The sequence below is a fragment of the Cebus imitator genome, unplaced genomic scaffold (assembly GCF_001604975.1).
Source record: "Cebus imitator isolate Cc_AM_T3 unplaced genomic scaffold, Cebus_imitator-1.0 Scaffold203, whole genome shotgun sequence".
NCBI lineage: Eukaryota > Metazoa > Chordata > Mammalia > Primates > Cebidae > Cebus > Cebus imitator.
This window is the reverse complement of record NW_016107518.1, coordinates 1,691,124-1,706,486: the sequence shown is the minus strand read 5'-3', so window position 1 is coordinate 1,706,486 and position 15,363 is coordinate 1,691,124. Positions and strand designations below refer to the sequence as shown.

The 15,363-nt window shown below is 38.8% G+C and overlaps 1 protein-coding gene across 9 annotated transcripts in view; it reads left to right on the top strand.

The window, feature by feature from the left end:
• NEO1 (neogenin 1) overlaps positions 1–15,363 on the top strand; it is a 250,771-nt gene that overhangs the window by 194,131 nt on the left and 41,277 nt on the right. For all 9 annotated transcript variants that reach the window (XM_017548071.2, XM_017548070.2, XM_017548077.1 and 6 more), the window contains exons 10-15: positions 92–240; positions 616–754; positions 4,232–4,281; positions 5,510–5,657; positions 9,843–9,953; positions 11,537–11,731. In XM_017548071.2, coding sequence (XP_017403560.1) covers positions 92–240; positions 616–754; positions 4,232–4,281; positions 5,510–5,657; positions 9,843–9,953; positions 11,537–11,731 — 792 coding nt within the window. The remainder of the gene's footprint in view (positions 1–91; positions 241–615; positions 755–4,231; positions 4,282–5,509; positions 5,658–9,842; positions 9,954–11,536; positions 11,732–15,363) is intronic.

Genomic DNA, 15,363 nt, shown 5'->3' with positions numbered 1-15,363 from the left:
AATGTGATCAATATGACAGTATTGCCAAGAATAGTTGCTGAGGAGTGTAATGTTTAATTCACACCTTGCTCTCTGGAACTTTTCTTTCTAGTCCAGCTCCCTGGCCCAGCACCTAATATTCGTGCGTATGCAGTTTCACCTACCTCCATCACTGTAATGTGGGAAACACCATTATCTGGCAATGGGGAAATTCAGAATTATAAATTGTACTACATGGAAAAGGGGACGGATAAAGAACAGGTATGAAGTGAAGCAACTTTTCAAACTGTTGATTGGAAGAGTAGAGTTGAAATGTGTGTTTCCAAAACTCAATAGTTGCTTGACTGGAAATGTGAGGGGGGGAAGGTACATAGGAAATGAAAAGTTGACAGATTCTATTTCTTTGTGCCAAGATTTATTGTGTAGTTTTTACCAGCAAGGGTCACTGAACATCAAGCAGCATTTCTAAGTAAATTGTCAATTTATGATTAATCTGCTTTGACTATTAAAGAACGTTATGTAAAAGGGAGAATATCTGTTTCATGTAGAATATAGAATTTGTATAGCCAAGTCTGTATTTTTCCACATTTCTTTTGGCTTAGTTGTGTATGTATAAAATGTTTTATTTTATTCAAGGATGTTGATGTTTCAAGTCACTCCTACACCATTAATGGGTTGAAAAAATATACAGAATATAGTTTCCGAGTGGTGGCCTACAATAAACATGGTCCTGGAGTCTCCACACAGGATGTCGCTGTTCGAACATTGTCAGATGGTGAGTCCTTCTTCCTCTGGAACAATGTACCACACTTGGTGCCCCTGGTGGTTTAGGTGTAATATCATGGGCTTTGATGTCAAGAAGATTCAGTTCCAACCCCAATTCTACCTCTTTCTGGTAGTGTGACTTTAGTCAAGTCTGAACATCTTCCTTTATGTGTAAAATGTAGATAATATCAACTTCATTGAGTTGCCATAAAGATTCAGTGAGAAAGCATAGAACATAAAGTGCCTCTTACTGAATAGGCTCTCAATGTTTGTATTTTTAGCAGAAGCTTTTGTGTAAGTAAATACTATTGCTTGTTCATAACACAGACCATTCCAGGGCTTTTGGAAGACTAGCCTTATTCTACTTAGCAATCACATTTGCATGCCAAATTAGTCTTTTCAGTTCTTCTGTATTTGTGACTGTTTTCTTTCTCACCTGTGACTGAATTTCTAAATTAAATTATACACACACACACACACACACACACACACACACTCCCACACCCATGACCTAGAGCAGTGTTTTTCAAACTATAGCTTGCCAAAGAGATTAAGTAGGTCAAAACCAGCATTTAAAAAAATACATTTTTAGAAAAGAACAGAAAAGATTAGAGTTCATTGCACTTAGTAAGGGTGTATGTTGTTTAATGAAACTCAGCTAAATCTAATGTTTTAGAAAAATGTCTTTTTTAAAAAAAGTCTTTATATGTATACAGCTCTTATATAAACACACATGCTTTAGAAGCTATAGTTTCAGTCCCTTAAGCAAATAGTCAAACTTAACCGATAAAATAACAGACTGACATCACGTGCCTCCTCATGTGATACGTGGAAGAAAACACAGTATTACTTCTGTTATATCCCTGCCAAAAATATTTAATTTGAATCTGATCATGATGAAACAATCAGACACCATCCAAATTGCAGGAAGTTCAGCAAAAAAATTTTTTTTAAATTTTAACCTACTTGGATTCTTAAAATATATTAGTTTTATGAAAGAAAAAAAGGTTGAGGAATAATTCTAGAATCTAGATTAAAGAAGAGTTAAGACACATGAAATAAAGTATGTACGATCTTTGAATCCTACATCTGGGGGTAAAAAAAACAGCCCTAAAGGACACTATTGGTATAATTACTTAAGGTTAGAAATATATGGTATTAGGCAGTAGTAAATATTAAATAGGTTATTAGCTATATTAGATAATATTTTGGGGTTAAAATTTAAATGTCTGAATGTTATTGTTGTATTGCTGCATTTTGTTGGAGAATGTCCTTGTTCATAGGAGATACATGGTGATACATACTGAAGAATTTTGGAGTGAAGTATCATGATGACCGCAGTCATTGCTCAGATGATTCAGAAACAATATGTAGGTAGATAAATATACGTATACATATATAGTAAGATAAATAAAGCAGATGTTGCAGAATATCAATAATTGTGAATCTGAAAAGAATAGCCATTTATTGTACTATTCTTGCCACTGTTTTCCATGGGCTTGATGGGAGGCCTGATGCAGCCTGAATCCCAGCACTTTGGGAGGCCAGGTTGGGCAGCTCACTTGTCAGAAGTTCAAGACCAGCCTGGACAACATGACAAAACCCCGCATCAGCTAAAGGAAAAAAAAAAAAAAAAAGCTGGGTGTAATGGCCCATGCCTTTAATCCTAGTACTCAGAAGGCTGAGGCAGGCGGATCACCTAAGCCCGGGGAGGTCAAGGCTGCAGCAAGCTGTGATTGCACCACTGCACTCCAGCCTGGGTGACAGAGTGAGGCACTGTCTCAAAAAAAAAAAAAAATGTTTGGAAAAAGAAACAATAAGCAGTTATACCTTGGCTAGTGAACTACATAAGCCAGTTAGTCAAGATATTGGAGAAAAGTTAAGGGAAAAAATGTTTACTGTAGGCTCTTAAATCTACACATGAGCCAAATTTTAACTGCATTAAGTGCATTGGCATGTTGACTACAGTACCTGTGGGAACTGAACGCATCTCAGCATGGTGGTTAGGGGCAGCACTTTGGAATAACGCAAATCTTGGTTCCTAGGACAGGTGAAACAAGTAACTTGGACAAGTTAACTTCTCTGAACCTCTTCTGTAGTTTTCTGATCTACAAAATGGGAATAGTAATAGAAACTCTGTCCTGAGATTATTGTAAGGATTAAGTGTCTGTCATGTAATGAGTATGCAGGAAATCCTAGCTGTGGTGTGCTATGATGATAATGAAGGCAACGATGACAACTGTGTTGGATGCCTCTGCAACTCAGTCCCTTCTTAGCATGGAGACTGCTGGAATCATTCATGTACTTTTTTCAAAATACATGTGCGTAGGTCCTACTCCAGATCCTCATTACCTGAATCTCTGGGTTGAGGCTTGAGGCGCTTTGCTGGGCACAAGTTACAGAAATAAGCAAGACACATTCTCTTGTCTTTCAGAAGCTGTAGCACAGTGGGCACTTAGTTGGATACCTGGTCACCAAATGTTAGAGACAGAAGGAGAGAAGTTTCCATGGGTGGATTAGGAGAGAAGGGCTAAAGTCAGCATTTTGTGAGTGGAGAGAAAACAAATCAGGTTTACTTTGCCTGCTCTCACTGGTATGAAGAGAGAGATTAGAGAATGTGTGGGTGGGCCACATGCTTTGAGATAACCCTGTATTATGTTCTAAAGTGAGTAACTAAAGTTATGTGGCTGTTTAACCAACAGTCCCAAACTTCTCACATCTAAATGAATATTTTCTGATATCTAGTTGCCTTAGGAAGCCAGATGGCTCACTTTACCAGCTGTCATTGCTTAAATATCTTCGCTCTACTTGGGAACTGCCTTCAAAACCAGCTTAGGAACTCCACAGGAAAGCCAGGCTTACTGATTTATGTACATCTCATTTTGATCCATAATGTCACTTGCCATATTCCTTAGACCTGGTTCCAGAAAAATGTATGGTTGTCTGCCAAGATAAGGATAGACCTGGGCCAGGCGCAGTGGTTCACGCCTGTAATCCCAGCACTTTGGGAGGCTGAGGCGGGTGGATCACCTGAGGTCGGGAGTTCAAGACCAGCCTGGTCAACATGGTGAAACCCCATCTCTACTAAAAATACAAAAATTAGCTGGGGATGTTGGGGGCACCTGTAATCCCAGCTCTTTGGGAGGCTGAGGCAGGAGAATCACTTGAACACGGGAGGCAGAGGTTGCAGTGAGCTGAGATCGCGCCATTGCGCTCCAGCCTGGGCAACAAGAGCGAAACTTAGTCTCAAAAAAAACAGAAAAGATAGACCATCACCAATAATAAAATAATACATTTAAGGTTCTAAGTATATATGGATGGGGTCTAGGAAAGTTCGGAGTCTAGAAGAGTTCAGAGCCACTATACATCCTTGAAATAAATATCTGACTTCCCAAAGGTACAGCCAAGATGACCACATGATGGGTGATGTGTGGGTGATGCAAAAAAAAAAAAAAATTTTTTTTTTTTTTTTTTTTTGCTTCTCTAGTTCCCAGTGCTGCTCCTCAGAATCTGTCCTTGGAAGTGAGAAATTCAAAGGTAAAACTTTATGATGCTGCTGTTCATTTTTACGGGTATACTATTGTGCCTCAGAAGAACTTACAGAAAGTGAAATTCTGTGGGAAAGCATCAAAATAAATGAAAGACAGTGTTGTAATATTCTGCGTTTAAAAATACTAAACCTATAAATTAGAACCTAACTGAAAAACATCATAATTAAGCGAAGAAATAAAAACACATAGATATTACACTTGCATTAAAGCTGGGCTTAAAAACCAACTCATTTATTCTCCTTAATTTTGCTTCCTTTCTCTGATGCCAGAACTGCTTAGCGTTTCTGCAAATAAATTGCTCTTTTTCTGAAAAACATTACATTCTGGATGTTAACTGTTCAGAACCTTAGTGATGTGGCAGAAGGAAAGAACTTGTTTATAACATGGTTCCTTAGTGCTGTGAGATGAGCCCATGTGAATCAAAGGCAGACTTCTGTCACATTAGTTGTATCTGCTCAAACTGTCCCTCCTAGCCAAGTTTGCTGTGTACTTAGGGCCATGTGTCGCTCTCGGAGGCCCAGAGCCCTTCTGGACTGCACAGACAACTGAGATACTCAGTCCTTTCAAAAAGTACTATAGAGAGGCAAGTGCGGTGGCTCATGCCTGTAGTCCCAGCTGTTCAGGAGGCTGAGGTGAGAGGATCACTTGAGCCCAGGAGTTCAAGGCTCTAGTGAGCCATGATTATGCTACCGCATTATAGCCTGGGTGACAGAGTGAGACCCCAACTCTAAAAAAATAAGAAAATACTATAGGACTCCTTTTTTAAGAGACAGCCAGCTATTCATTAATCATACCCTTTTTAAAGAGTTTTAGATGGAAATTGTTTAATTTCAGCTCTTCTGTCCTGGATACAGGAAAGAGTTTTTAAACCTAATAATAGTTTCCTTCCCTAATCCGTGTGGTTCTGACCTTCTTATACTTTCCTTCTGAAAACTTTTCTGAGATTTTTACCCAACATCTTTCTGGCAAAATAGCCAGGAGATCAGGGGGTCCAGAGTGTACTACTCGAATGTATCATCTTCTCATTTGATCACTGAGAATTTTAGAATTTAAAGGTTTTTTTTTGTGATTATTAAATAACTTTGTAAAACTCTGAGTACCCTTGCTACTTCTATTTTTCTTCTCTTTACACTGTAAAATCAGGATAAAAATATGTAAAACAGACTAAGCTTTTGATATATTCAGCCTTTTTTCTATAATCCTGTCTTTCACAGAGTATTATGATTCACTGGCAGCCACCTGCTCCAGCCACACAAAATGGGCAGATTACTGGCTACAAGATTCGCTATCGAAAGGCCTCCCGAAAGAGTGATGTCACTGAGACCTTGGTAAGCGGGACACAGCTCTCTCAGCTGATTGAAGGTAAGCTGTCTTGCACATAGGCAAAGGTGGGAGACGGTGTCTTTCTCAGATATTGAATTAGGCTAGTCTAATGACTGCTCTGAGCTGCCGACTTATACAAACAAATTTAAAATGGTTCAGAAAATGTGTAATGGTTCAGTCTATTTGTGACTTGATACATATTAAGGGAAAACACTCTTAAAGGTTCTGCTGTCTCTGAGTGGTGAGATTGAGTTTGATTTTCTCTTTCTTGTGTTTTTTGCATTCTCCACATTCTTTTCTGAGTATATTTCTTGCTTTTTTTGTAATTTGAAAAATGATTAAAGCTATGTAAGCAGAGAAATTACTCCACTCAATTTAGTTGGTAACAGAGGTCTACAAAATGGTTTTAGTAACACTGACTACCACTCGTGTGTATGTGACCTGAAGCAGTATTTGTGAAGAGCTGCATCATTGCAATAATCATACATGTGACTATGGACACAATAAAGTTTTCGAAAATACTATCAGGGATAGCTTCTTCTGTATAGTTTCCCTTCCTATGCGACAGAATAAGTGGCTTACATGGTAAAACTGGACCCAAATGTGTATGATATATGGGTTCACCCTGAAGATCACAGAGAATCCCCCCCATACCCTGCCCATCTTCCTCAAGCAGGGGAAGTAGAGTTGGCTAAGCAAGGGCAAGGTTCCTTTGCAGGAGAAACATGGGAGGCAGATTAAGTGCTTTCACCCTGTGAATGTTGGGATCGTGCCTACAAAGAATTGAAGACAGGTACCCCAAGCTGTCCTTGTTCCATAGGGTTTTCATAGATGCCTAATATGGCAGCAGAATTAACTATAGTCTGAGCATACACCATCCTGCCCACTCCTTTATTAGTTTAATAGTGCCAGGACTCTGTCATGCTCAGTTACACATGCCTCAGCTTCAGCACCATCATCCTACCTCTGTCCAAAGAGTAAACTCACATGGGCTGGGCCTGTTGGAGGTATTGCCTCACATGTATTGGCTTCGTTTTGTCTTTCAATAGAGCTCATCTGTTTCACAAGGAAACAGATGAATTTGAGTCTAGTACATTTACAACCAAAAGGTGTGAGTTAGCTGTATCTATAACAGGGCAGTCACAAGGCATGTTTAATCTTGGGGCAAAAGCGCTGACTTGGGTGATTTTTTTGCTAGGAAACTCCAGAGCAGTGCTGGTAGATAAGAATTATAAGAGCGTGTGAGGTATTGTCATTATTCTCTAAGCCCAAGAATTAATTTCATCACCCTTTGGAAACTGTAACTTTCTTTATATTTCATCCCTCCTGGGTAGACATTGAAAGGATTGCAGAAGCTTGGCATCACCCACTTTCCTGTGCCCCCAGGGACCAGGTTCTTGAGAGAACCAAGACCTAGGGTCAGAAAGTGTCATGTTTTCCAGCCAGGCATGGTGGCTGATGCCTGTAATCCCAGCAGTTTAAGAGGCTGAGGTGGGCAGATCACCTGAGGTCGGGAGTTCAAGACCAGCCTGGCCAACATGGTGAAACCCTGTCTCTGCTAAAAATACAAAAATTAGCTGGGTGTGGTGTCATGCGCCTATGATCCCAGCTACTCAGGAGGCTGAGGCATGAGAATCGCTTGAACCTGGGAGGTGCAGGCTGCAGTGAACTGAGATCATGCCACTGGACTCCAGCCTAGGCAACAGAGTAAGACTCCGTCTCAAAAAAAAAAAAAAAAAAAAAAAAAAAAAAAAAAAAAAAAAAAAAAACCCCTAAAAAAAAAAAAAAAAAAAAAAAAAAAGTATAATGTTTTCCCTTGTTTATGGGTATAAGTTTCTAAAATCTGAGAGAGCCATTGACAGTGAAAAACTGTGCTGTAGTAATCAGCAAGCTCCTCACTCCTCACCTCACAAATGGGATTGACTTCCTTCAAAATAGGAGAGCGTGAATGTTTGGCTCCGGGAGCATATCCTTCAGTCTCTTCCAGTTTCTTCACAAGAACCCCACATGTCTTAGCTGCAGTCCATAATCATGACTGCAGTAGATGGTGCTGAGAAATATCACTAAGGGATCATTGGCCACAGATGTTCTCAAAGTCAGTTTCAGCTGGGTGTGGTGGCTCACACCTGTAATCCCAGCACTTTGAGAGGCTGAGGCAGGTGGATTGCTTGAGCTCAAGTGTTCGAGACCAGCCTGGAAAACAGGGTGAAACCCTGTCTCTACAAATAGTACAAAAATTTTAATGGATGAGCAGAGACTGAAAAGAAAAAAAAGTATAAAAATTAACCAGCTTTGGTGGTGCTAACGTGTGGTTCCAGCCACTTGGGAGGCTGAAGTGGGAGGATCATTTGAATCCAGGGAGTGGAGGTTGCACTGAGCCGTGATTGTGCCACACTGCACTCTAGCCTGGGCAACAGAGTGAGACCCTTGTCTCCAAAAAAAAAAAAAAAGATCACTTTCTGATTTTACTCTTTTACTCTACATTCAGATAAATAACATTTGCAATTCATAAGCCTTTTCATTTTGAATATTTAATTGCATTTATTATATACTAGGCACCATTCTTGTTGCTGTTATAAAAAGTCTAGTCTTTGCCCATGAGATTATTCATTTTCTCAATGAAGCATTTGATGTGTAAGCAAAATAGAATTTTTATGGTAAAAATGCTTTTACATTTATCAAGAAAATTCTTACATTTTAAAATCGCATCTGGATTTATTCATTCAATAGATTTCATTGGCACTGAGTATACAATGGTGAACAAAAATGGAGATGCTTGAACTCTTAAGGCATTAACTTGAAGCCTGATAAGTATTAGGGAACAAAATGGATTACCAGGATCCTTTACCAACAACACATTATATAATTAAATTTTAGGCAGAAGTAATTGTTGTTATAGCACTAAACAGATGTTGCCATATCTTTAGGATGTATATCACATACCTTAGTCATAGTCTATAAACTCTATAGGGTACTTAGCAGGAGAGGAACTCAGCCTCTTTACATAGTACCTCATATGTGCTTGCTCTGTCATACATCCCAGCTGTCCTCAAAGGACAGGGAATAATTGGTTGGATTCCTTCAGGATCTTCGTTGAGCAGTGTTTGCCAGTAGTCCAGATTGTTATCTGTTGACAAGCACATGTGCAGCTCACTCTAGTGCTGGTTCAGTGTGTGGGGAGACAAGGAGGTAAACTGACTTGGGCCCAGGCATTTTGCTCCTCCCTTCCATCTTGCTGCTTACTTTTTTGGAGCATACAGATTGTCAGGAGGCCTGTTGAGATAGAACCTACAGCTCTTCTCCCATACCATGAGACAGGATTAGTTAACCAAACCAGGGCTTCTCTCATGTCCTGGACAAGTTATGATCTCAGTACCTCTGTCGTTGGAGTTCCTGTACTGTGCTGCTTGGTAAAGATCCCAACATTTGGATATGGGGAAGCAGGATAATTTTCATAACCTTGCAAGACCTACCACAATATCTGGTATTTAAGTGCTTTAAAAATGTATATGTGAACATATAACAGACCGTATTATTAACTGTTGCCCTGCTTTGTAGGATAGACTTTTCTATGTGTATCTTTGTTGCCTTTGATACATTGGTAAATCATGTACTTTATTAGCTGGTAGTAAATAAAAAGTTACTTAACAGAAAGGTTTGGGCGATTTTCCACTTTTACCTACTATATAATATATGAGCAATTTGTTGTTAAGGAATAGATTTTGAAACCGTATTTGGTGCTTAAAATTTCTCTGCCATGGTTATGAGGTGGCTCAGAGAACAGAGGTAACTCAATAGGAATTACATCTTTACATTCTTTCCTAGGCTTTGGTGCCTGACCATATACCTTTGTTCCTTTGTTATAACTCATTATTCTTGGCCTCTTTTTGGCCTTAGCTTTCTTTGTAACACAATGAAAGGATTGCATTAAATGATCTCTGAGGTGCCTTCAAGCTCTTAAACAAAAGTCTGCAATCTCCTGGGAGCTTCAGTCATTTCTGTTTTCCTCTTAGATTGTGTGGGCTTCAGCCTTTGCTTTATTTAGAGATGGAAGCTGCCCTACGTTGTATTTGTGTTTTGCTTGCACTGATTAACTTTAATTGAAACTTTGTCAAGCTATATACTGTGTTGGTGACTGACATATTTGCCTTAATGAGGGATTATTAATCTTTTGTTTTTCCAAAGCTTTTGTTTCAGCTTGTCTTTTTTGTCATTTGGTCTCAGGCCTTGATCGGGGGACTGAATATAATTTCCGAGTAGCGGCTCTAACGATCAATGGTACAGGCCCGGCAACTGACTGGCTATCTGCTGAAACTTTTGAAAGTGACCTAGATGGTAAGAATAACAACTGGGGCCGGGCGCAGTGGCTCATGCCTGTGATCCCAGCTACTTGGGAGGCTGAGGCAGGAGAATCGCTTGAACCCGAGAGGCAGAGGTTTCAGTGAGCCAAGGTGGTGCCACTGCACTCCAGCCTGGGCAACAAGAGCGAAACTCTGTCACAAAAAAAAAAAAAAAAAAAAGAATAACAATTGGCCAGATTGGCACACAATAAATACTAACTATAGTCAAATGAGTCAAACTGGAAAGTGACAGGCTTGGGTGGATATGGCTCAAGTCTGTGAAATTTAGTGTATCATACTGTTGTCATTCCTGTATTACATCAAGGCTCCTGGAATTGATTTTTTGCAGTGCCTTTTAGAGAACTGTACTTTCAAGCAGAACTAGAGCAAATAAAAATGTGTAGGTGCTATAAGTTGGATTTTTTTTTTTTTAACCAATGCCATGAAGTAGATGGCTGATCTAAAATTTAAGGCTGAGCCACATAAATCATACCTTTATTTCAGTTGCAGTTTCCCTTTTCTTTCAGTCCTGGACACCTTGCCCTTTTTCTCACCTGTTTATTCAGTGAGTACTTCCAAATGGGTGTGTATAGGTAGCACCTTTATCAGTGACAGGTGCTGGACTTGGGAAGCAAAAGACCTGAGTTCTTGTTCTAAGTCTCAGTTTACAAATTTTTGATTTTTGAAAAGGGGTCTCCCTCTCTCACCCAGTCTGGAGTGCAGTCATGGCTCACTGCACCCTTGATCTCCCATGCTCAAGCACGATCCTGCCATCTCAGCCTCTTGAGTAGCTGAGACCACAGGTGTGTACCAACACACCTGGCTGGTTTTTTGTTTTTTTTTTTTTTAAAGAGACATGGTCTCACTATGTTGCTCAAACTGGTCTTGAATTCCTGGGCTCAGGTGATTCTTTCTCCTTAACCTTGCAAAGTGCTGTAATTACAGGTGTGAGCCGCCATGCCTGGCCTCAGTTTACTACTTTTTAGATTAAGGTAGTAATTTATGCCCTGAAACAGTGTATGTGAAAGAGCATGTGTTTCCTCCTTTTTAAGCCTCTTAGTGTCTCGCCAACTGAATCAATTGTAGCTCTAAAATTTCATGTTTTCTGACTTATCATACTACTTAGGGGAGTAAATAATTGGTGCTATTACTATAATGTGATGCTTAAACACCTGTTAATAACAGGCTTCCAACTACTCAGTGTTATGCCTTTCTCATTCCACCTGGTAGAGTTTGGGACCAAGAGAGATGGTAACTATTAAAAGGCAATTTGTTTTTCTCCACTGGGGCAGAAGAGGTTCTTGTATCACTTTGCTTTCCCTTCCAAATTAATATTGCAATGTCTTATATTTAAAGCTGTTCAGGTCTTGTTTTTTTTTTTTTTTTTTTTCTTAGAATGCAGTAAAATCATGGGGTGTATTTCACTATACATACATAATTATCTTTGAACTCCTGGGTATAATGTGAAAAACTTAGCCCCAAATAGTGTGGCAGGAGGCCAAATGCCATTCGCCAAGGTTGGTGAGATATTCTAAAGGACAGTAGATCTCATCTTGCTTTTCTACTTTTCCTTCCCAGAAACTCGTGTTCCTGAAGTGCCTAGCTCTCTCCACGTACGCCCACTTGTCACTAGCATCGTAGTGAGCTGGACTCCTCCAGATAATCAGAACATTGTGGTCAGAGGTTACGCCATTGGTTATGGCATTGGCAGCCCTCACGCCCAGACCATCAAAGTGGACTATAAACAGCGCTATTACACCATTGAAAATCTGGGTATGTTTGCTAAGTAGAGAAAGTAATTGTATATGGGATTCTTTTCTTTTTAACCTTTTAGGTAATACTTTTGTTTTTACAAGAAAGCTGTGAAGATAGTACAAATAATTTCTGTATGTTATTCACCTGAATTCCCCAAATGTTAACATTTAACCACATTTACATCTATATTTTTTAGAGTGCTCCTCAATTTAGATTTGGCTAATATTTCCTCATTACATTCAGGTTATGCATTTTTGGAAGGAATAGGGTAGAAGTGTTGGGTTCCTGTCAGTGCATCATATCAGGAGGCACATTACAGCCTGTATTGCTAGTGATGTTAAGTTTAATCAGTTGGTTAAAATGGTAATGGCCACATTTTCCTGCTATAAAATTATTATTTTTTTCCTTGGCAATTAAAAGTACCTTGTGGAGGAGATACTTTGAGTCTTTTAAATATCTTGTTTCTCATTACACTTTCATTCACTAGTTTCAGTGTCTATAGTAACAGCTATTAGAATGGTGTTTCCCCAGAGGTAATTTTCTAATTCCATGTTTCCTCTATACATGTTAGCATCCTATGATAAGGAAGAACTTTCTTTCACCCTCATGAAGAGAATGGCCAGTGGGAGTCTCTTTATAACTGGTTCCTATATACATTTGGCATCTTCCATCTTTCTCTGAGCACTTTCTTCCTTTTTGACAACATAGTAAGATGTTCCTGGCTCATCTGATATTTCCTTAGCCGTGGCCCTGGAATCAGCCATTTCTCTAGGGAACCCTGATTTCTTTTATGAAAAGTGATTTTGGAAACCAATATCTGGGCACTATATGCATTCATTGTAACTGGGCTAGAAAATTCTAAGGAATCTACGAAAAGGCCACTAAAGCTTTTAAGTGAATTTAGCAAGGTCACAAGATACAAAGTCAATATACAAAAATAGTTGTATCTTCATAAACTAAAAATAAGCAGTTGGAAATTGGAATTAAAATAATGATACCACTTAGAGTGAAAAAATATGAACTACTTAGGAACAGACTTATAAAACGTGTGCAATATCTGTGCACTGAAAATAGAAAATTGTTGCCGAAAGAAATTAAAGAATACTTAAATGAAGATACCATGTTCACTGGTTTGAAGCCATGATGTTATTAAGGTGATGCTTCTCCACTGTGCAGTCCCAATAGGCTTTTTTTGAAGAAATTGATAAGCTTATTCTAGTAATTTTTATGAAAAATCAAGGGAACTAGAATAGCCAATTTTTTAAAAGAATAAAATTGGAAGACCCATGCTACCTGATTTCATGTCTTTTTATAATTGAGAGTCGTGGTAGTGTTGTAAAGGTAGATGTTATAGATCAATGGAACAGAATAGAGTCCAGAAATAGATCCATATGTATATAGTCAGTTGGTTTTTGAAAAAGGTGCTTAGATAATTTAGTGGGGATAAGATAGTCTTTTTAACCATAGGTGAGAGTGTACCTGGATATCTGTATGAGAAATAAAAGGAACTTTAACCCTTGTCTTACACTGTATGCAAAAACAGACCTAAATGCAAGACCCAAATGACTTTGGGATAACAATGGCAGATGAAAACAGGGAAAAAGTCTTTATGACTTTGGGTTAGGCAAGGACCTCTTAGGTTGTAAAACAGCACAAAAATTGATAAATTGGATTTCATCAAAATTTTAAAACTTCTCCTTTTAGAAAGATACCAATATAATGAAAAGGCAAGCCACAGACTTGGAGAAAATGTCCACCATTTAAATATGAAACAAAGAATTTGAGTCCAAAATTATATAAAACTCCTACAACTCAGTAATAAGAAGGCAGCCCTTGAAAAAATGGCCAGAAGATTTGAACAGACACTATACCAAAGAAAATATATGAATGGACAATAAGCATATGAAAAGATGATCAGCAACATCAGTCATCAGAGAATGCAAATTAAACCCACAATGAAATTCCATTACACGCCCACTAGAATTGCTAAACCTCAGTAGACTCTCAATAACAAATATCAACAAGGATACAGATGGGAATGCTCATACTAGCTGGTGGGAATGCTGGACAGTACAACCCCTTTGGAAAACAGTTTGGAGGTTTCTTGTAAAGTTACCCAAATAACCCAGTTATCCCACTCGTAGATAATTAATTAAAAGAAATAAAAATATATATCTTTGTAAAAACTTACATACAGTGTTCATAGTAACTTTGTGAACAAGGGGAAATAACAACATTTTCATCAACAGGTAAATGGTAAATCGTGATATATCCATATTACTACCCAGCAATCACAATAGGCTATCAAGACACTACAGAAATTAATCTTACAAACATGCCGAGCCAAATAAGTCAGTCACAATCTACATATTGTGCTGTTACATTTTGTGAATTACAAAATAGGCAGAATTTATCTATAGCGACAAAGCAAGACCAGTGGTCACCTGGAAACAGGGGTGATAGGAATCAATTACTAAGGCGCCAGGGAGCTACTTGGAGCATTGGAAATGTTCTATATCTTGATTTTGGTGGTGATTATGCAAGGTATATATATTTGTCAAAACTCAAAATGTGCACTTCAATGGATACATTTTATTGTATGCTAATTATACCTCATAGTTCATTTTTTTTAGAAGAAATCTCGCTCTGTCTCCCAAGCTGGAGGGCAGTGGTGCGATCTCGACTCACTGCAACCTCCACCTCCTGGTTTCAAATGATTCTTCTGCCTCAGCCTCCTGAGTAGCTGGGATTACAGGCATGTGCCACCACACCCGACTAATGTCTGTATTTTTGGTGGAGACAGGATTTCACCATGTTGGCCAGGCTGGTCTCAAACTCCTGACCTCAATGACCCTCCCGCCTCGGCCTTCCAAAGTGCTAGGATTACAGGCGTGAGCCACTGTGCCCAGCCTCATAATTGATTGTAAAAGCAAAAGAATTTGAGAAATATTTAAAATTTGAGATATATTTAAAATAAAAATTCATTATTTTTTGATAAATAATGAATTAATTTTGTTAGGTATAATTACTTTTCCAAATTGGATTATCATTAAAGATTTTTTTTTGAAACACTTATTTTTAAAATCAGAATCTGCCCTGACCAAATTTTCATTCAAATCATTTCTTTGTAAACATCTTTTCTAAGAACAACTTCAAGTGCCTAACAGATGAGTTATATTCATCCTTCCTGGTAGAAAATAAGCTGTGATTTAAATATTTCAAGAAAAGTCACCTTTATCTTTTTTCTTTCAAAGAAGAAACAATACAGTTAACCTAGGAAATGTATGCCCACATGAACATCTTTTAAGACAGTTGTTAGAGAGCAAAAGGAAAGCTTTGCTGGTAGAATAAAAATGTCTGGCCAGGCACAGTGGCTCACACCTATAATTCCTGCACTTTGAGAGGCTGAGGTAGGGGGATTTCTTGAGCCCAGAAGTTCAAGACCAACTTGGGCAACATAGTGAGACCTCATCTCTACAAAAAACTTAAAAATTATCCAGGCATGGTGGTGTGTGCCTGTAGTCCCATCTACTTGGGAGGCTGAGGTGGGAGGCTCGCTTGATCCCTGGAGGGCTGAGACTACAGTGAGTCCTGATCATACCACTGTACCCCAGCCAGGTGACAGAGTGAGGCCTTGTCTCAAAAAAAAA